This window comes from Rhyacophila brunnea, unplaced genomic scaffold (genome assembly GCF_057557595.1).
Source record: "Rhyacophila brunnea isolate RB1 unplaced genomic scaffold, BYU_Rbru_1.0 scaffold_12, whole genome shotgun sequence".
In the NCBI taxonomy this organism is placed as follows: Eukaryota; Metazoa; Arthropoda; class Insecta; order Trichoptera; family Rhyacophilidae; genus Rhyacophila; species Rhyacophila brunnea.
Genome location: NW_028232774.1, coordinates 23,044,760 through 23,067,382, shown reverse-complemented (window position 1 = coordinate 23,067,382; position 22,623 = coordinate 23,044,760). Strand labels below are relative to the sequence as shown.

General features: G+C 36.2%; 1 protein-coding gene across 1 annotated transcript in view; it reads left to right on the top strand.

Annotated features, from left to right (window-relative positions):
- LRP1 (LDL receptor protein 1) overlaps nt 1-22,623 on the top strand; it is a 221,064-nt gene that overhangs the window by 100,792 nt on the left and 97,649 nt on the right. The window contains exons 10-30 of the mRNA XM_085960995.1: nt 1,242-1,467; nt 2,424-2,598; nt 3,594-3,734; nt 6,426-6,606; nt 6,701-6,952; nt 7,794-7,943; nt 8,790-9,037; nt 9,555-9,741; nt 11,238-11,326; nt 13,384-13,467; nt 13,663-13,750; nt 14,360-14,439; nt 15,650-15,792; nt 16,141-16,274; nt 16,420-16,510; nt 17,576-17,813; nt 18,211-18,456; nt 19,418-19,618; nt 20,446-20,650; nt 21,341-21,511; nt 22,106-22,350. Of these exons, the coding sequence (XP_085817121.1) occupies nt 1,242-1,467; nt 2,424-2,598; nt 3,594-3,734; nt 6,426-6,606; nt 6,701-6,952; nt 7,794-7,943; nt 8,790-9,037; nt 9,555-9,741; nt 11,238-11,326; nt 13,384-13,467; nt 13,663-13,750; nt 14,360-14,439; nt 15,650-15,792; nt 16,141-16,274; nt 16,420-16,510; nt 17,576-17,813; nt 18,211-18,456; nt 19,418-19,618; nt 20,446-20,650; nt 21,341-21,511; nt 22,106-22,350 (3,575 nt within the window). The remainder of the gene's footprint in view (nt 1-1,241; nt 1,468-2,423; nt 2,599-3,593; nt 3,735-6,425; nt 6,607-6,700; nt 6,953-7,793; nt 7,944-8,789; nt 9,038-9,554; nt 9,742-11,237; nt 11,327-13,383; nt 13,468-13,662; nt 13,751-14,359; nt 14,440-15,649; nt 15,793-16,140; nt 16,275-16,419; nt 16,511-17,575; nt 17,814-18,210; nt 18,457-19,417; nt 19,619-20,445; nt 20,651-21,340; nt 21,512-22,105; nt 22,351-22,623) is intronic.

Genomic DNA, 22,623 nt, shown 5'->3' with positions numbered 1-22,623 from the left:
TAGGGCATACATTGTACATTGACAACTGGTACAGCAGCCCAACGTTATTCAAGTATCTTTATGATCACCGGACGAATGCCTGTGGAACCGTAAGGAGAAACAGAATTGGGATGCCCAAATTTACTAAGAAATTGAAAAAAGGAGAAACCGATACATTCCATACTGACGAAATTATGGCTTTGGCGTGGAAGGATAAAAAGGATGTTACAATGTTGTCCACAATTCACAACAATACTTTCAAACCTACTGGAAAAGTAGACTATAAGACTAAAATTCCGATTTCCAAGCCGGAATGCATTGTTGATTACAATAAAAACATGGGTGCTGTGGATCGTAGTGATATGATAATTTCTTCTGTAAATTCGACAAGAAAAACTGTCAAATGGTACAAAAAACTTTTTTTCCATTTGATAGATTTATCTCTGCTGAATGCCCATGTATTGTTCCAACAAAAAACTGGAAAAAAACAACCGCTGGGTGAATTTCAATTGAAAGTCATCGGACAACTGATCGAAAAACATAAGTTAGAACCAAAAACTTTTTTGAAGCGAAAAGCACCCTTACCCTCTAGGCTAACAGAAAGACATTTTTTGGGTAAAATACCACCTACTAACAATAAAATTAATGCGGCAAGAAGATGTTATGTATGTGCCAATACAAAAAATCAGAAAAGGCGGAAAGAAACTAGGTATTTGTGCAAGCAGTGCGACATTGCTCTGTGTTTTGAACCGTGCTTCGAAATTTTCCATACACAAGAAAGTTTTTAGTGATTTTAATGTGTTTAGTATACTTCTTAGTGCTATAAGTATTTATGGTGACATTTTACAAAAATACTATAAAATTTATTTTTCAAAATACTTATATTAAAAAAAAAAAAAAAAATCAACTAATTCTTGTAAGTGCAGTGTTGTGACAACCCTACCATACCTGAAAATTTTCAGACATTTTCAAGAAATTGTGTATGAAAAACTTTTTCGCCGAACTTCAATTGAGGTCTCATATATGTAAGTGCATTATATTGGACTTTTCACTATTCTTTTAATTTTTTTATAATATAATTAATTCCTGGGCCCTGGGGAGTATACCTAGTACTTTCAGCTGGGCTGTTAAAAGGTTAACTAGAGTGGAGATTGAGTATAACGCTGGAATCTGTTTTAGCTGGATGTTGTTCAGTGCCTGTAGCGGAACGGAAGAATAAAGTATAACCTACACAATACATTGGTTGAATTTTATCATTGCAGAGTTATGTTCTTCACAAAATGGGGCCACACGGCGCCGATGATGGAGCGGTCGTTCCTGAATGGCACAGGACGCGAGTCAGTCATAAACAAGAAGATCGTGTATCCATATGGAGTCACAGTCGACCTGCCCAGCAAGCATGTCTATTGGGTTGACGGTTATTTGGACTTTGTGGAGAGGGTTGACTATGACGGCTCCAACAGAATGACGGTCAAGAAAGGCCATCTGGTAAGAATTGATCACTGCAGTATCATACTGCAAAAATGTAACTTTTTCAGTCATATTCACAAACGAAAGTACTACAATGTACCAATATTCATCCTCATTCAACCAGTGACAGGAATCCATTGACAAATATTCTCACTAGAATTTTATTAGGCTAAGGCCACATAGGCAGGTGCCTTGCTTGGTGGCTACGTGCTAGGTGACATATCTTAGCAAACGGACGCACACTATACTATCGCAATGGCCACACGGCACGCTTCGCGCCTCGCTACTTGATTATTAGTCACCTCGTGAGTCTCCCGGCGAACAAACGTGTTGGCTATTTTTATTGTGTCCTAGTGATTTTGCAAGATGATGGATGTTTCTTCAGTATGACAAACGTCAAACACCGTATATTTTGAGGTTATGAATAGTGACGCATGGGATGAATTGACATTATGCACCCAACAAGCTCAAATTTGAGACTTTTTAAACATAAATTCTCTGTGAGAAGTAGCTTTCTGGTTAGTTTTGAGAGTGACATATCGTTGTTGACTTGAGCGCTCCGAAATGTCAAATGAATTCGTACCTAAGCATGTAGCGTGCAATGTGGCAGTAGTGTTTTTAGTAGACAAGCATAGCACCTAGCTCAGCACTAGCGAAGCACCTACCTATGTGGCCGAAGCCTTATAGAATGGATTGTTTGCTGAGATTTTTTCCTCTAGCAACAAGCCATGATTTTATCTTAAATCGGCAGAAAAATTTCCTTTATTAACAGTCAATTTGAAGACATTTTTTTATTTTTTCTGAGCTGGCAATTGAATGTTTTTTCACTATAAATTGTATGTATACATCTTCGTCATAGTTGCGGGTTTTTCTTTGCACAGGCTGCAAAAAATTTTATCTAGTCGAGATTTATTAAAAATTTCATAAAAGTTGATACCTGATGAGGTTAGTAAAAATATCTATTCTGTTTTCAGGTACAGAACTTATACTCTGTGACAGTTTTCGAGTCTAGCCTATTCGTGACGTCTTGGCAGAACCAGTCCATCATCAGACTGAACAAACGAGACTCTTCCGACCACACTTTTATAAATGTGAACGTCTCGAGGCCGTATTCGGTGCATGTGTTTCACAAACAGCGCCAGCCGGACGGTAATTGATCATTTTGTTATTTTCATGTTGTGCATATGTAATTCAAGGTAATGGGGGAATCTCGCCGGCTGCGTAAAATGCACATGTTATTGTTTTATATATTTATCCAGGGCTCCGTGATTTTGAGTAAATATCTAATAAGCAATTCTCATTAAAGAGTTTTAGGATACCTACTTGCAAACTGTGGATGTCCATATGCTCTGCTTTGGAGTAGAAATGATGATTAACCACGGTGGTTGAAGAAAAACCTTCTATGCAGATGGAGCTTTGGAGAGACATATGAAAGTGTAAAAGACTAATGTTTAATTAACTGTGAAGCGGAAAAGTGTTACTAAGACTAATGTTTAATTAACTGTGAAGCGGAAAAGTGTTACTAAGACTAATGTTAAGATTAACTACAAGTCATATTGCATTGCAGATTCATCATCGAACTTAATGCTCACAGATTTATTTGATGTGACAGTACTGAAACAAAAACGCCTTCAATTTGTGTTGTCTAAAAAAATTATTTTAGTTATTTGTGTACTTATCCATGTAACCATCATTATTTTAGATGCTTAATTTGGAAACACTTTGGTAACATAGGTACCTACCTAAAATCTTGAAATAAATATGGTGCCAGGCAGTAATCGAATCCGCATCCATCGGATTCCGGTTAATGTGTTTTACAAATTTAGCCACCTGCACCCTATCTAATTATGTAAAAATGAACTAATATGTAATCATGCAACTGAAGCACATCTCAAATTTTGCTAATCTTTTTATAGTTTGCATCAAGGTACTAATAATAGTTAAGTACTTACCTTGATTCAGAATGTATCATTTTTAAATCTCTTATTGCATTATTATTTTGTTGAAAAATCACAGAAAATCGCAAATAACAGTACTTAACTAGGGATCTAATGATACTCCAATCTCCTCTGGATGTTACAGTTCTAATTTAACATAAATGCACTCTTGTTCAAAATTATAAGTAATGGTTTATGTTGTTGCAGTAAATCACCCATGCAGAATACACAACGGCGGATGCTCTCACATCTGTATCACTGCCTACCGAAGTGGAAACAACCCTAAGCCGTACGCTAACTGCGTATGTAAACCTGGCTACAAACTCAGCGGCCATCATGAATGCGTTTGTGAGTATGCCCATACTTTTTGAAGTAAAGCCATATTTCGTCACTGTTCTGGCAGAAAACACTAATTCGAAAAAATGACATACAGTATAACCTCGTTTTTACGTGCCCGGAATTCACGTTTTCCCGGGAATTGCATGTAATTTTTTCAGTCCCGATGTATTTCAGTACATTTAATACCCACATTTACGTTTTTCTTTCCCGCGATTTACGTCGAAAATATTCAAAATATGCGAGTTACGCGCGCTTGACAATGATTGGGTCGTGACATTCGAACGGCGTAAGGTGTTTGGAGAGAAAACTCCGTGTCTTTATAACGGCGCACGGTTGTTGGTCGGCGAGCGACGCTGTGATTGGCCTGAGTTCGGCGCATAACAAGGTGATTGGTCCATTGGTCGCCATCTTTTCTTTTGTTGTGTTTTGTATACACTCCGTCTGTCATAATAATGTCTAACCAAAGGAAAGCTTTGTCAGTGCAAGAAAAAAGGGACATTCTCGAAAAAGTGAATAAACACGTTGGCTCACGCGTTTCACTGGCCCGAAATTTTGGAATACCCATTACTACTTTGGCCACAATCATCAAAAACCGTGAATCTATTGAAAAAAGCGCTATTCAATGTGGACCCGAGGCGAAAAAACATATATACGTCAGAGCGTCGAAGTACGAAAAAATGGAGGAGATTTTAAAAGAATGGTTCGTCAGTGCGCGGGCCAGTAATATTCTCTACTATCTCTACCATCAAGAATTGTTTCCGGAAAGCTGGGATATACAAGGAGCAGGATGAAGACGTACCCAGTACCCAAGAAAATATCCAGTGTGATGTTATAGAAGGCTGGGAAAGGATTTCAGACCAACCCCTGGAGGATTATGTAAACCTTGACTCCAATGTTATGACATCAGACTTGGTGGAAGTTGATGACATTGTTGACAGTCATTTAACACCAGCAGACTTGTCTGCTGAAGAACTGTCTGATGAAGAAGAGGTTGATATTCCAACAAAAGAAGAAGCAATGAGGTACATCGAGGGTTTAAAAACCTACTTTACAAGCTTTGCTGATATTCAAGATGACACTTTTAAATGTTTATATAGTCTTGAAAGAGAATTACATAACAAAAAAACAAAAATGCTACAAACTAATATACATGATTTTTTTAATAAAAAATAAAAAAAAAATCAATACCCCCCTTTTACATTTTCCCTCCAATTAGGTTTTTTTTCTTCAGTCCCTTAAAACACGTAAAATAGGGGTTATACTGTATTGAGTTAGTACCAAAATGTTCCTTATTTCAAACTTTACCGTCTGGAAACCACCTCAATAAATAAACAGTCTTTATTTTAAAGTCATCCTTTTTACGATTACTTAATATACTCACATGATAGACCATTATTTCAAACATTTTAACAACTTCAAAGTCAAATTACTCAAAACTAGTATTTTCCAGTTAGTGTGTTCTGCCAGAACAGAGACGATTTATTCATTGACTTTATTAAAGACTTGAAAAATAAATTCCAGATATGTAAATGGTAACCTGTTTAATAGTCCTTTGTTAAAATTGTTTTAATACCTACTCAAACATATTTTAAGGCTATACTTCAGCTGAGGCACGGTCTAAAAAGATCGTGACTACACGATGCGCAGATTGTGCAAACGACGCATGAAGAACGAAACATAATTTGTCATAAAAATTCAACATGCGTCCATTTAATGTTATGTTTATTGTTATATTAGTAATAATAATAATATATTCATTAACATGTTTTCTTTTTCGAGTAAATGCATAACGTTTTTTGATCATCTTTACACGATTTAAGAATATATTCCTCCGACGCCACCACAAAACAAATTGATGTACTCACAGCTCGACTATCGCTCTCCAATTGGCAACGAGTGCGAAATTACGTCCCACCTATTGTTGAAAATTATTTAGTTTCACTGATATATACTCTTAAGTGTGTTAGAAAAAATCTTTCTAGTTAATAGAAATAAAATAAAGTAATGCAAACTACACCACTGTTGTGTGCAAGGAGCGAAGCAGATATTAATAGAATACGCCCTCTCTTTCTGTCATGACTTTCAGATCATGAGCGATTCCTGTTTAAATCTTTAAGATTAATTATCTTAAATCGTTCAGAAGATGGGTTTGCTGAAACAATATAAATAATTAAAATTTTAGGTGATACTTTCATGATCATTTGTTATCGTATCTGGGTTTTGGTTTGTTAGTGTGTTTTTCCTCCTCCTTTTTTCCTTGACGTTTCGGGTTCACTGCAGATGCCATTCTCAATGGTTGTGTTATCAGATAAAATTTAATAAATGTACTCATGGAGACAGTTACCCTTGCATTTTGGGAATAATATTTCAATGACAGCACTGCGTCAAATATAATTGTGCTGGCCATTATTCATTATTCACATTTATAAATCTAATCAATCGTCAAGCGATATTTAGAAACGGATGTAATGCGTTTGCGTCGGTAATTGTCCTCAATGCTATCTTAGTTTGTCACGAACAAATAAACGAAATACGCTTTCTGTATATTACGATATATTTTGAGAGCTTTCACTTGTGTTACTCAATTCTGCCATGAAGTATCATAGCGCTGGCATCAAACGGCCAATTTTAGTTGTCTAAGGGTCTCTATGCCACGTAAGTATCTGGCCCTAAGTGATCTTTGGTGTTTTTTCATTGCAGTATATACTCTACCAACATTTCTGATATATGGAAAGGGAAGACCGGCGATGATAAAGGCCATCGGAATAGAACCTCAGTCTAACCATAACCAGCTGATGATACCCATCACCGATTTGAGTCAACCGACTACATTGGATTATGATGTGAGGGATCAGTACATTTACTACTCAGATGTTCAAAGGTTCGTTTATTTTTCATATCGGATCTGTATTTACTTCAAAATCTATAGTGCAAAATATTATCGAATGAAAATATTGAAACCGATTTCTTTCCAGGAACATGATTCAGCGGCAATTCATAAACGGCACCGGCCGAGAAACAATCCTTTCAACAGCCAAGCATGGCGCGCGGTCTTTGGGTAACTGTGAGGGCTTGGCGGTAGACTGGATGGGCAGGAGTCTTTACTGGACCGATGAATCGTTGGGCACTGTCAGTGTGGCTCCCTTCGATAACTTCGACAAGAGGAAAACTCTCATCAGGGACGATGTCTCCGATCCGAGAGCTATTGTGCTGCATCCGGAGAAAGGGTAATATATTAATTTATCGGTAATGTGCTAGCTCTGGTTGAGTAGTTTGTGAATAGTAGTCATTATAACATTCGAAATCCTTGGAGACTCACTAATATTGCGAATAAACTGTATTGAAATCAAAGAGTTTGGACTGTTCATATTGACTTTTTGTATTATATGTGACACAAATTTGAGAGAAACAATTTTTTTTAGTACAATTGTTGACTATAGACAATTTAACAGTCCACGTTGGCAACAATTTGTAAATGAAATCAAAATTGATGTTTTGGTCTGGTGCTGATGATTTGCTTTGATTAGGTACTCAATTACGTACGATTATTTTCACGTTTACGTGATTGTTCATGTAAATCAGTGATGAGCAACGTAAAGTATCCGCATTCAGTCCAAGTGCATTAATTTTATATGTAAATGTTGCAATAAAATCTGTTTAGAAATATTGCCATCATAATAACACAAACTAACTTTTTTCGTTTATAATAGTTTTTTTTCCTAAATATAGATAAAAATTGTCATTCACTCAATGTGTGTAGGTACACTCTTGCTAATTGAAAGGTCTATGGTTCAATGCCGCTCGCTGCTTTCGATTTTTATTTCCTTTGTCGGGTTAACCATAACGGTTTTTCGTCACAGTGATAGTGATTCAGTGTAAACATTTTCATGTAAGTGCGTAAAAAAATGTTTCACTTAAAAATGGATGAAACTGATTCAGTGTAAACATTTTCATGTAGGGGCGTAAAAAAATGTTTCACTTAAAAAATGGATGAAACTGATTTTGAAATTTTGTTGCAAAGTCAGCCTTGGCTACGAAATTCTATAATGTTATATTTTCTCCTTCTAGGATTATGTTTTGGACTGAATGGGTTGGCAAGAGTAAACCGTCTGGAAAAATCGAGAAAGCTTGGATGGACGGCAACCACAGAGAGTTATTTGTCTCCACAAACGTCAACTGGCCGAGTGGACTCACCCTCGATTACAACAGGCTTTATTGGTACTATTACATTTAAAAATAGTTGTATGTAATATGTTTATTTTATTTTTATCAAAGTTGAATAATTACACTTACGCTTGCGATACAGTGAATTCTTTGACCCAAAAGCAAAAGCTTGGGTGTGGTAGTTGAAAATATACTAAATTGAAAGTTGAAAATATAAATGATATTGTAAACAATTTAAGCATAATCTCATGGTGGGAGCATTATTTTGAAGTGGGATACGTAACAGTACATACACATTTAATAAATTTCATAGTTCGCACACTATAATAATTATGGTGGAAATTTTTTGTGCGACATTTTCTATTAAATATTAAAATGTTACTTGCATGTTTCTCAAGAAAAAAAAGATTTTTTGAATAATAAAATTTTCATAATTATTAACCCTTGTTGGAAGACCGTAATAGTTAAATAAATAATAACAACGATGCTAGCTAAATGATTTTTTAACGGACTGAGCTCATTTGAGCGGATTACGCTGCATGGTATTTTCGGATCCATCAATGACACATTCAGAGTGACAACAAAGATACAGTAATGAGCTGTACACTTTGTACACACAGATCATACAGTCAAATTAGATGGTTGGACCATTACATAGGACGAACGAGTCACGCATGATAAAGAAGCCGGAAGGTAAACGAAGACTTGGTCGACCTCGTACAAGATTAGGGATAGTGTCAATTCAAATTTTGAGAACTTGAGGCGGGGTACTTAAGAAGGTTAAGAACCAAATGGTGAGGTTCTAGTGCCAAGATATAGAAGAAGAAATAACAATGATATATAATCAGTTGAAAATATCCTAAATTATTCCTAATTATGTAACAATTATAAATTTAACAGGTGTGATGTCCTCCTGGACAAGATCGAACGGATCGACTTGGATGGAAAGAACCGTATGGTAGTGGTGGAGGGCAAAAGCGTTGTGCACCCTTATGGGCTGGCCTTGTTCGACGGTCATCTCTTTTGGGGGGAGTACCAGAAAGGTGGAGTACAGCGGTACAATATTGAAAACCACACGGTGGAATTGCTCACCCTCGAGAGTGCTCCACTCTTTGACTTGAAGGTGTACAGTGATTTCGCACATGGAGGTATGTTAAAGGAGAAATGTGAAATTCGTATAAAAAGAAGGAAATTATAAATTATTCAACATTGTTCGAACATTGGCATGAATACTTTTAAGATAACCGTGGTCACTACTCGATAGCTAATTGGAAAAGCATACTGGCGTGAATCCAGCAGATACAGGTTCGAGTCCCGTCGGATGTCGTATTTTTTTCTACAAAATGATTTTTTCTAGTGTGTATTATGCATGAGATGTTTTCAAATTATATATTATATTCAATATATAGAATGTTACATTCTCAAATATCGTGTCTTATTCGTTGAATAAAAAAAATAGTTTATTTCATTATATATTAGCACATAAAGTGCTGTACAATGGAGTAGTGCCTGAGTGCCCATCTCTGAAGTTGTGGGTGTGGATTCAAATCCTCTGCCTGCTAAAAATCATCATTCTACCTAAAAATATGTTAATATAAACTCCATATGAATTCCCATGAGAAGGCTTATGAGACAGAAATGAATATTTACATTTTTTTTACATAGGATCTAACGACTGCACGAAACAAACTAAGAACTGCTCTGAACTATGCCTGGCCACTCCCGAGGGCTCAGTGTGCGGGTGCGCTGATGGTTCAGTGCTCGATGCTGCCGGAACGGGTTGTCTCTCCATCACCAATTACACTGAACCTTCCAGATGTCCTTCAACGCACTTCCAGTGTGTTCAACAAAGGTGATACAAAACTCCAACTATTCTAACATAATATTATTGTAACTCTGAATGTTTACCTCATGCTGTTTTATGGTAGCAAGCGGTATTAGCTAACCGAAATCCACGAGTAAAATATTTATGACTGACGATCTGCAAGTGCAGTAGGCAATCTGTCAGGTATTAAAACTGACCCTTGTAACCTATACAGTTCAAAGATCTAATTATTATTGTTAAAATTTAATATATTGGCAAGAAAAAGGTGGCGTATTTAGGTTTTGCGCATTCCAAGCGCTAGTTGCCGACTATTTGTTATATTTTCTTCCTGTCACGCAGGGGTAGAAGTAACTGTACCTCTTCTGTCATTTTAATATTAATTTGTGGAATTCTGCATTTTGTTGTTGTGTGTTCTGGTCTATCATTCCTCGATTGTTTCATTTAAAAGTCTTCGTTCTTCTTCTTTCTTTTGACCATGAGTAGAGTAGTAGAGGTTTGTGAATATTAACAGATTTTTGTTATTATGAGAAATGGATGTTAGTTACTTGATCAACCTATTAGGTCCATTCTCTGATTCCAAACATAAATTGCCAGACCTAGGATTTGAACCTGGAACCCATGACATTATAAACCGACGTGTAAGCTGCTCGGTCATCGTGGGCGTTCAAATAGTATTACGGGTTGAATATTATTATTTTATTCCCCTAATTCTGTCGATTACAGAATTTTTGATGGGAGATTTAGGAATTCATTACGTTAATTGGTATAAGTGTTTTTATGAGTTGCCTAGAGTCATAACTCACATATTCCAAAAATTGAGTTTTCTGATAATCGCAAAATCCACCAGAGCACTGTTTTTTGTAATTAGAAAAAAGGTATTGAAACTCCCTTGAATATTAATGAGTGAGTGAGTCGTTTTACATTATTTTTTTTAAATGTATATAATACTCCTAAGACTGCAGACACACAGCACCTATGAGAAATAGAGCTCCTGATTAGTTAGAAAGGCCTTGATGACATAACTCACATTATTCATTCATAAATGTGAGTTATGACACCAACAGTCAAATTTATCAACAATTTTCACATGGTTTAAAGTGACTTTTGATAGCCTATTATTTTTCGTTATACTATATTGCACCGTGAGTGTAAAACCAAGGCATCTGCAAAAGACATATTTTGGATATATTAGGGTTTGAAGTGTTCGTTTTATTAGGAGAAATAGAGTTTCTAAAAAAAACCATTATATTTGGTTTATATCTACATTATATTGCATGTTCTTTCAGTTACTTCACTTTTACATTATCACGTTCACGACTTTTGCAGTTGTTTTGCATTTAATCTCGAAATTGAAAAATTTGCAGATACCTTGGTTTTACACTCACGGTGCGATATATTGATGCCTTTAGAATCACTTGGTATATTTAGCTCAAAAATGACAAAATTGTGAGTTATGACTCAAGGCGACTCATATGCACTTGACCATTTTAATTGTCAGCTTTTTTTTTGTAACTTTTTTGCAGATATTGTATAGAGCAGAAGTTTGTATGTGATGGTGACAACGATTGTGCCGATGGTACTGACGAAGATGTCAGTCCTGGAGGTATATGTGGTAAGCACTTATTTGACATTTTTGTTATTTACGACAATGCCGCCATTTTGAGGCAAGCATAGCATTATACCTATATTGTTAAATTAGTTTTATGGATGGGTTGCTTCAAAGGAATGTAAAAAAACGATAACTATATAAACCCAGAGCAATGACTTCTCGACTTACGACGCAGTTCCGTTCCGCAACTATGGACGCCGAATGTCATACACAAAATAACTAGCGATATTTTCACCCAATAAAATGGTAGCACGATCTTTAAATGCTTTAAAGCCTTACATGCATTTATCTTCTTTTGGAATGTATGTTCATTCTGTTATTTTTTTTCAATATAGTGCGGTTTCCACATTAAAAATTTGGTTCCTGCATATGAATTGTATAAAAGCAAAAACACTTCAAAGACTTCAAAGTCATACCGTGAGAAATCAAATAAAACCGATGTTGGGGTAATTCTAATTCTTTTTACGAACATGTGAGCTTTAAGTGAACTGTTATAGATATTAGATGGTGCAGAAATAAATACTTTTAAAATTAATATAATCCAAGTGACTAATTTTAATGGACAGTGGTGGTTTGCTTGTAACTTTCGAACAGTGATGAGTTTGCATCTCAACATTCCCAAGTAAAATAGGGTGGCGATATTGATAATTTCTTATGCTGTCTCCTTATTGGTTGGTTTAAACAATGGTTGATTTGAATGACGTCACTACATGTGGACAGTGGTGACCGCATGTAAACCCAATTTATAAATTAATTTTTCATGGTTTTCTGGGGATATTGCATTTCATCTGTTAAAACAGGGGGGGGCAAACTTTTTGGATGGAGGGCCAAATTCAAGAATTCAAAATGAGCGGCGGGCCGCAAATAAAATACACTTTTTAGATATACACTATTTATTATCACGAAAAATAAATATTACAAAAAAATTAATGAGAAAAATGAAACTGTTGTACATTTTGTAACATTTTTTTTAAATTCAGGTGTTAATTTTGTAGTTGATATTCTCAAAACTGTTTGTAAATGGGCATCGGAGATATTTGATCGTGAAGAATTTTTATTGAGGTTCATGATCAAAAATGTTTGTTCACATATTATATAGGTTGATCCAAAAATAACGAACATTTTTCTTGCATAATCTTTAAGTTGGTCGATTTTGTCTGAATTAAGGGCATTGTAAAATTTGGAGATTTCTTCACGACGATGCAATTCTCTTAAATCAGTGTCACACTGCAGATCAATAATCTCAAGTTGTAGCTCTGTCGGTACACTATCAATATCTATTGAAATCGATGTTCAACGTAGAAAATAGTGGTTACATAGTGTGAGACAAGACGCAAGGAAGACGTACTGAGATAATACATTTACGAAACAACAAATTCTTCAAATTTTGATCTATTGTCAATATTTTTTAAAAAATTATAAAAAAGTTATTCGTAATCACAAGTAAAATTAATGATAGCGGGCCGCAAAAAATACCCGACGGGCCACATGCGGCCCGTGGGCCGCAGTTTGCCCTCCCCTGTGTTAAATTGTACACGTACACAAGAATATGGAGAGTATTATTTTGTACGTTTTTGCTTTTATACAACTGATATAATTTCTTTCTTCGAGCATCACATAAAAGCTTTTACATTTTTTAAATCTTTCAAACCAGCCGGAACTTGCGTTGAAATTTCGACCATAGTTGTCGCCCACCCTCCTTCTTTGAATCTTCGAAAATACTGCACGCATTAGTTTGGATGGTCATGAGACTTAGTGGAACATTCTTTTGTATGGGTTTAATATTCTTCAAATAACATTTTTCGACTACAACTCTTCCTGTCATTTCAAAAAATGGAGAAATGTGCACGAAACACCTTTGAAAAATGTAAAACATTATCTAAAAATGCCATTACAATTAATGAAAACTGTGTTTACGTTAAACAATTGTCCAGTCAAAGGATTGTGGAATAATTAATAATTGTGAGCGGAAAGAGTTGTAGTGAAATAATTGTGGTTGAAGTATATTCCGGACACCGACCTATGTATTTATGTGTTTAAATCTTGCTTCATTCTTTCAGAAAACAATGTGTGCCGAAGCGATCAGTTCCGATGTGACTCCAACCGATGCATCAGCAATTATTGGGTCTGCGATGGAGATAAAGGTTTGTGCATATATTAATATTTCCGTGGCAATTTTAAATAACATAACAAACAGGTAACTCTTGCCTGATTTAAGTAGATCCGCATCTTACCTGTGATGTACTACTTACATCTCTATCAGTGAAAAATATACACTTAGCCCGTATATTGTACTTAATTATGCTGGTTGTCAATAATGAATTTTAATGAATTTTTAGATTGTATGGATGAGAGTGACGAGGACCCGTTACATTGTCGGAATAGCACCTGTGCCTCCAACCAGTTTACCTGTAAAGTTTCTGGAAGGTAAGTCTGCCATAAAATTCAAATTAACTCTTACCGCATATTTAATTTGCTGCTTGATAAATCGAGGAACTGAGGGTTACGGGAGTGACATATAAGTAAAAAATGAGTTAGGAGCAGTTGGGTATGTTCAATTATTTGTGCTCTCAGAGCTCTGTGCAGACAACGAAATCACTAAATTGACCCCCAGAAACCACATGAAATACTAAACAACAAAATAACATAAGAACACTACACAAAATATCTAATTCTGGCCTTTAAAAAAAATTAAAGAAATAAATGGAGGAACATAACCATAGATAACTGACGTATATAGATTCGTAAGTTCCATACAAGAGGATGCTCCCATATAAGTGGCGCTGTCTATTAGCAAGACTATGAATTTGACTACGTGAGCCCCAGAACTCAAACGAAATTGTGTTACAAATAAATAAAAGACGATATTTCAAGTCAGATACAGTTTATTGCAATAATAATATTGAAATTATGAATAACAATATAAATTTATGGGGATATAATTTTTCCATATAACGTGGGATGGATTAAATTTATCATGAATCCTCAGTAAATTGTTTTATTAATTAAAAATCTAGCTGACTGTTATATCCACAGATGCATTCCTTCGACTTGGAAGTGCGACTCTGACTTGGACTGTGGCGAATTCGACACGTCGGATGAGGACGAAAATTGTAGTATGTATAATAAATTTTGCAATATTTAACCTTGTACACAAAGAAAAAGTTGACAATCTCATAAAATATCATAATTATCTTAACAAAATGTTGCGCTAACATCTAACCAAGTGGCCGTTTTTATGATGTTGTCAACTTGTGTGTGTGCAGACTTTTATATTAAAAATCTTTCTTGAAATATTGTTATCAATGTTACAATATGCCAATCTCTAAATTCATTAATCGTGGGGTGGAAGCCAGCAGGTGCGTTGATTTGACATATTGTTTTTTCAATGAGTGCTTGGATCTAGAGTGCGGTCGCAATGAGTTATGAATTAAAAGTTAATAAACCCAGAACCGTATTCACTCTTAAATGGAGCGTATGGGTCTCTACAGAGTGAAGGTCATTGTAACAGGAGAAAATATCTTTTTCAAATGTAAGTATTATAAACTTACTATTAATTAAATCATGACTGCGGACATCTTGGCGGCGATCTGCAGAAATAAAAATCCTCCCCACTCTTTCGTGTACATAATATCTATGGCCCTGACCCCCAGTTACACCCTTCACTCTACACTCAATAGTTTATTGTTATTTACTGATCATACTGCTAGTAATAATCTATGTGGGAAGGCAGTTCATGTGTTGCTTAAGGGCGGTACATTTTAAGGAGATAGAAAATAGAAATAAGGAGTATTTTAGACTATGGTGGTTTGTAGATGTGTATATCAGAATTTTAAACATTCTATTGAGTCGTATTAGTTTAAGATATCTACGCAAAAATAATATAAAAAAATAGTATCTGGGTAATGAATTTACATGAAATTTGAGATCAAAAATAGTAAGTGTATGGCTTGAGTGGACAGTGTTCGACAGGGCGTGAGAGGTGTGCGCGCGAAATTCAAATATATAAACGTATAACCAAAAAAAGACATTGTCGACAAACATTTTCACACACGGTTATGCGTTTGAGTTGCGCACGCCGCTCACGCCCCGCTGAACGCTGTCCACTCAGGCCGTACACTTAAGGGTGTCTCATCGAGTTCGCTAGCATTTTCCCTAAGTATGTTAATAAGTACTCGTTTATATGTATATTTTATAATCTAGCCATCTGGACCTTAATACATGTCAGCCATGATTTTACAAAATATTTCAAAGGTTCCACCAAACAATGTACACTGTATTGCATTAATTTCATTTTTAAATTGTCAACGCTTATTTTATTTTTAGGTTACACTAAGTGTCAGTCATCAGAGTTTACGTGTGACAATAAGAATTGTGTGCCTCGTGTCTACTTATGCGATGGAGATAATGACTGTCGGGATAATTCTGACGAAAAGGGTTGTACTTCCGTGTGTGATCCAAAAACTATGGTAAGATCATTTTTATACATCTATTGAAGCTAAGGGCAGAAATACATTATTATCACAACACGCAAGTTCAGAGTAAGCTCGTACCACGGGCAAAAAGTGTACATACATGTATCAAAACCATACTGACAGAAATAACGTATAAGACTCTGTTTATAGTACAAAATTTTTGGTTGAATACCATTTATATGTTGTATATGTCAAAACTAGGGTATGTTAGCATGATCTGGGTAGATTAGGTGGGTGACGTATTAATGGAAGTACCATGTGGTGTCCATCGAAACTTTTGTAGCCATTATCTCTATTCTATAATATTTCTGTTGATGTCAATTGAATTTGTTGTCATTTAAGATATTCTGTGCCGAAGAGACGTGCTTGCCTCTGAAGAATAAATGTGACGGAGTGGTGGACTGCCCCGATGGTTCCGATGAACACAACTGCACTGCTTTGCCGGCCAAGATACCGGCACCCGGACACAACAACAGGTTAGGTGTAACGTCAAATCTTCGGTAAATAAAATCAGTGATTTACATCTTAATAAATTAATATGTCGAATCTACAGTACGGTTTGTTTTGTATCATGAAGCTTATTTAGGCGTAATGTGTTGACAAACGTTATGTTATTTGTAGACATCACTATCACCCAGGAGATGAGAAAACGGGGAGAGACTTCTGTGAGCCTCATGAATTCCAATGCCATAATCAAGACTGCATCCGAAAGGTTTGTAAAATGTGCTATTCTTAGAAACCTTTTGGAATAAAATTACATATATTGAATAAGGAATCATCTTATGAAACAGGAGATAAATGAATTCCCTAAATTCTTAATTTTTACCAGTTGGACAGTGGTTAGTGAAATGTGCTCATCTTCACATGCTTGAATGTCTCAAAACTAGTTGTTTAATAATAAATAGTGTTGTTGGGATGTTTTTTTATAATTTTTAACGAATTTTAATTGAATTATTAACATTTTATATTCGACATCAAAAAATATTATTTGTAATGTGGTTGCAAATATCAAATTCTATTAGTGTGATAATAGTGATAGGAACATTTGAAAATGATTATTATATATGGACGAGGGACAAGAATCATGAAAACAATTTCAAAATTTTCTTTGTCCAGACTAACATTTTTGTAACAACCAGATCATACAAGAATTGTGGTGTTTTGTGTAATATGAGCAACAGATGCTCAGACTTAATAAAACTTATAAAATAGTTGCTAATAGCGCCTTTACACGTGCATGGATTTACTGGCACCAATAAATAGTTAGCTATCGCGATAATAACTGTTTACACGTAAAAGTGTTTACTGTCCCACCAATCTCATTCTTTAAGCATAAGTGAGATGGTTGTTGTTATTTTATGGTGCTATTTGACTGGTCGTGGAAATTGGTAAACGTCAAAATTGCTCTGCGCGGTGTAGTTTTTTTTCTTTTCTGGCAGGTTCGCTATTATCGTTCGATTGCGCAGGCGCAGATATCTCACAAGTTCCAACTGTCCCGTGAAAATTCAGAAGCTGCTGAACTTTTTTGATCCATGCATGCAATCTTGCAACTTGTACGATAATACGTGTTTACACATGCATTTTCTTGTTATGTATTGTCAGAAATAAATCCAAGCACGTGTAAACGGGGTATAAACACAACAAGTGTTTAATTACTCTTTCACGTCATGTAGATTTATTCCACAATAATTAAATATTGATTTTGTCTGCTGAATTAGACGGATGGGAGGATATGAATAGTATGACAATATTGAAGACATTGCATTATTGTTCACAGGAGTTTCGGTGTGATCTCCGCGTAGACTGCCTGGACGGCTCCGATGAGGAGGGCTGTCCCACCTCTGCCCCTACAAATTCTTCGACTGATCACCCCACCACCGCCTCTCCCCTCGCCCCTCCCTCCTGCGACCATCCAGCCAGGAGATGTGACAACGCCAGCCGCTGCGTACATCAAGATAGATTGTGTGACGGGATCGAAGACTGCGACGACGGCTCTGATGAAGGGTTGAGATGTGGTGAGATATTTTAGTGCTTAAAATTTAAAGATATTTGATTACTTATAGTAAATAACGAACTAAGTCAATTATCTTGAAAAGACAATCGACAGCACCCATATTTATTCTATATTTCTATATGATGAACGACTATGAGGAATCTACTAGTAAGGTTTCAGATTGATAGCATCATTAATAAAAAAGTTTTCATTGTAGTTTCTCCACTCCATGTTCCGAGCACCAGAATAAGATAAAATTCTACTAAGTTGATACTAGGAATGTAGTCTGTAAGCTGTGCAAGTTTCATCAATATTGGTTGAGTAGTTTGTCGTTATAACCTCACAAACAGAAACGGACAGACTGACATTCATTCCAATTTTATTGTATTATTTTTTTTATTTTGTAATATATTTTCCAGAGGAACGAGTATGCGATCTGCGAATGGAATGCTCGCATACGTGCCACAATGCGCCTGAAGGCTTTGTCTGTTCGTGCCCACCTGATCTTCACCTCCAGGCTGACAAACTGCGATGCTCCACCGCCCACCCCTGCGACCAGTGGGGAATATGTTCACAGGGTTGCCAACAGCGAAAGGCACGACACAAGTGCGTTTGCCATGAAGGGTATAGATTAGCTGACGATGGATTCACTTGCAAGAGTACAGGTAATGGTAAAATAATCTTGTCTTCTTTTAGCCTATCGAAAGATCTACATATTCACTACTGAATGTAATCCTTTTTTTGGCCATCAATTATTGCGGTTTATTAGAAGAGAACTCCATTCACACTTCTGCTATGACATTCTGACCAGTGGGAAGATATTTATTCGTCAACTTTATAGCATCATCATCAGTCTGAATCTATCCACTGCTGGATGAAGGCCTCTCCAAGCTGATTCCTCTTCTCTTGGTCCTGTGCGTTGCGCTGCCACGTACTTCCGCAGAACTTTATTATTTCATCGACTCAGCGGCCTCTAGGTCTACCTTGCGGACGTTTTGTACCTCTTGGATACCACTGGATGACTAAATTTGTCCAACGATTGTTCCTTCTTCGAGCTATGTTTCTTTATAATAGTAATACATTGACCATTATTTTTAAGATGAATAATCACGTAAAACATAGAGAAATGTATACGTAGGTAATCTCAACAAACCAACAGACTTTAAACCAAAACGCAAGCCACCATTTTGTTTTTGGGTCTGGGAATAGAAGACAGTAATGAACTTGTTACCAATACAACCACATGTATAATCGTTCGATTCGAAAATCGAACTGCCTTCAAAATTCTTAATACAAAATGCGTATAAGACTCGCATCTATCGAGAGTTCAAATTCTTTGTATCGGCTCGTATCGTGCTCGGCTAGCGGACAACTGCCGGACAAATGCTGTCATACAGGCAATGCGCTAAACGCCCACAAGGATGCTCTAAAACCCACTGGATAGACAGTCACATAAAGTTTGGTGGATGTATGTGGCAGCGAAGAACTAGGGACCGAGAAGAGTGGATTGACCCCGACTGATGATGATATATTATATCGATGTTGTTTTATGTCCAAAATATTCATTTCCGAATTGAAATACGTTCACGGCATCTGAATAATATAATATTGCTTTGTTGTTAACAGATGGCACTACTCCCTATTTGATCTTCAGCAACAGAAATGAGCTTCGGAGCATCGACCTGCAGACCATGCAGTCCAAAGCCCTCATCTCTTCACTCAAGAACACCATCGCCTTGGACTTCTACTATTACAACAGCACCAATATGGTTTTCTGGACTGATGTCATCGACGATAAGATCTACAGAGGCACCATGATTGCTGGCTGTAAGTGTTTTGTAAAATAATAAAAAAAATTATTTGGGTGACTTATGCTTAGAGTGATGCACAGTGGTGGATATGAACTTTTCTAATATTATTTTACCATTCGAGAAATGGTAATAATATATTTGTAGAATATAGATTGTAAAGTATTACAATTTCTTCAAATTTACATGTCAATTAGAAACTGCAATAGAAAGTTTCACCAAATAGATTTTAATACATATTATGTATGATACACCCACGATGGCCGTGTGGCTTAAGCGCCAGTCTATAATGTCGAGGGTCCCAGGTTCGAATCCTGCGTCTGGCAAGTACACATATTGTTTTTCAATTTGTGTAAGAGTCAGAATATGGACCTTATAGGTTGAGCAAGTGGCTGACATCCATTTCTCGTAAAAATAAAATCTGTTAATACAAATCTCCACTCTGTGGAGGGCCCATATGATCCTATTAGGATCGGACATGGTCGAAAGAAAAAAAGAATGTATTATTATTATCTTTTATTTTTTTAACTATGATTATAATATGTAGAGTGAAAGTTGTATTAACAGATTTTTGTTTTTACAAAAAGTAGATGTTAACCACTTGCTCAACCTATTAGGCCTATACTCTGGGTCCAAACACATATTGAAAAACAATATGTGAATTTTGCCACACCAGATATTCAAATACGACGTTATTAGCCGATGCGGTGACCCTTTGGCCATCATGGGCGTGAACATTAAATTAATTATTGTTATTTTAAGACATAAATTGGAGGATGCCATGATGATATCCCAATTGTTATGTAATAAAAAAGCCCTAAATCATAAAATCATTTTTTTTTTCAGCTCTAAGCCTTATAGAGGTGGTAGTCCAGACCGGTCTGGCTACAGCGGAAGGTCTGGCCGTAGACTGGATTGGTCAGAACCTGTATTGGGTGGAGAGCAACTTAGACCAGATTGAAGTAGCAAGACTCAATGGCAGTTTCAGGAAAACACTTGTGGCGGGAGATATCGAGAGCCCCCGTGCAATCGCTGTAGATCCTAGAGAAGGGTGAGTCCTCATAATATTTTATCGGACATAGATAGAAAATACTAATCATATGGAAGCCTTTGTATCACATCAAAGTAGTGGATGCATCCAACTATTACGATGGGATTCACCCCAAGATCTCTTAATTGAAACCTTATTGTTATCTATTTAGGCCCAAATGCATTGAGTGACGTTAAATTGAAGTAATGTTAAAATGCTGTGCATATATCAAAATAGACTGACAGCCATTAAAATCTTAATTAGTGAGGTAATGTCGTGTTCTGCAATAAGATGTTCAACATAATTTTCCTTCATTGGAAATAAGTAAGTGACATCAAAAACTATTTATTTAATTTCTGTCTAACAATCCAGATTTTCAGGTTATCCATCGCGTGCACACATTCTTGTACGAATGTTTCGTGTGCATACTCTCTAAACAATAATCATCTGAAAAACTGGTTATTAGTGTTTAGCGTTTAGTGAAAAAGAATAATATAGTTTTTCAATTTCATGTATCTTCTCTAATCCTGGGATCCTGGGAGATTGACAAAATACTAATCCTGAAATCTCGGAGGATTAAAATGATACTAATCCCGGGATTGAAAATTTCATATGGAATTTGCGATCCCTGCTTAGTTCTAACGTCTGATAAACTGGTAGTCTGTATGTACAAATATTTTTCACATTTTATCGTGATTTCATATTTATCAGACTGATGTTCTGGACTGATTGGGAAGTGTCGTCACCTCGAGTGGAGCGCTGTACGCTGGCCGGTAATTCCAGGATCGTGGTTGTGAGGGTTGACCGCATTTCAGAAGGAGCGTGGCCCAATGGTCTCACTCTCGATTACACGGCAAAGAGAATCTACTGGATCGATGCTAGGTAATTATTTATATTTACACTTACATACAGTGCAATCCCGATTTTACGTGCCCAGAATTCATGTTTCCCCGCTATTTGAGTGTAGTTTCTGCAGTGTTGTTTCATTTTAGAATATTTAGTTCTCGATTTTACATTTTTATTTCCTGCAATTTATGTCTGAAATATTCAAAATTACCTATTTCCACTATTACTATCAAAATTCAATCAAAAATCCAATTTATTTAATAGAACATTCAGTACAATACTACATCATATTGAAATGGATTTCAGACGCATGTGTGCGTTCTATTTATAGACATCATGTCTGCAGTGCCCGAGACCACAAGTACACTACATGATTGCACAAGTTTGTTGTGTTGTGTTTTTTTTTATGCCCGTTCAAATAATGTCTTGGCAAAATTCAGAAGGAAAGGAACATTCTCGAAAAGGTACAGTTTCAGTAAGATAATGTGGTGAATTTTTGGACGTTGGATTTTTGGTGGAGAAGTGTTTTCTCGATATAGTTGATAGGTTGTGATTGTGTTGAATTTGTATGTGAGAGATTGCTTAGTATCACCATTTACTTGTATAGCTTTGAATTTTTTTATATTACAGATCGGACTCGATACACACCACAACTTACAACGGCGAAGACCATAGAGCTGTGATGAGAGGGCACGAAACTCTTTCGCATCCGTTTGCTATAGCCCTCTTTGAAAACCACGTCTTCTGGACGGATTGGAGAACCAACGCCGTCATAAGGGCGAATAAGTGGAACGGCTCAGAAATATTTGTGATCCAGAGGACGTACACGCAGCCATTTGATATTACGGTCATGCACCCTAGTCGTCAACCAAGAGGTGATACGATACTTAATACTCTGACAATAAAAACCACAAAAGAATTTGTTTGTTACTATAGATTATACACATGGGCTAAAGAATTGTGACTAAACTGATTCGATATATTACATAATATATATTTACAGTAATAGTTCATTCCATTCATCATTCGGGATCCCTTTCAAAAACACCATTATCATATACGGTTTGCAATTACTGTATCTTGCTCCATTTTTCTATACCGAAATTGAAGAGGCTGGAATCCCAGGATTTTGGGATTAGGCTTTATAT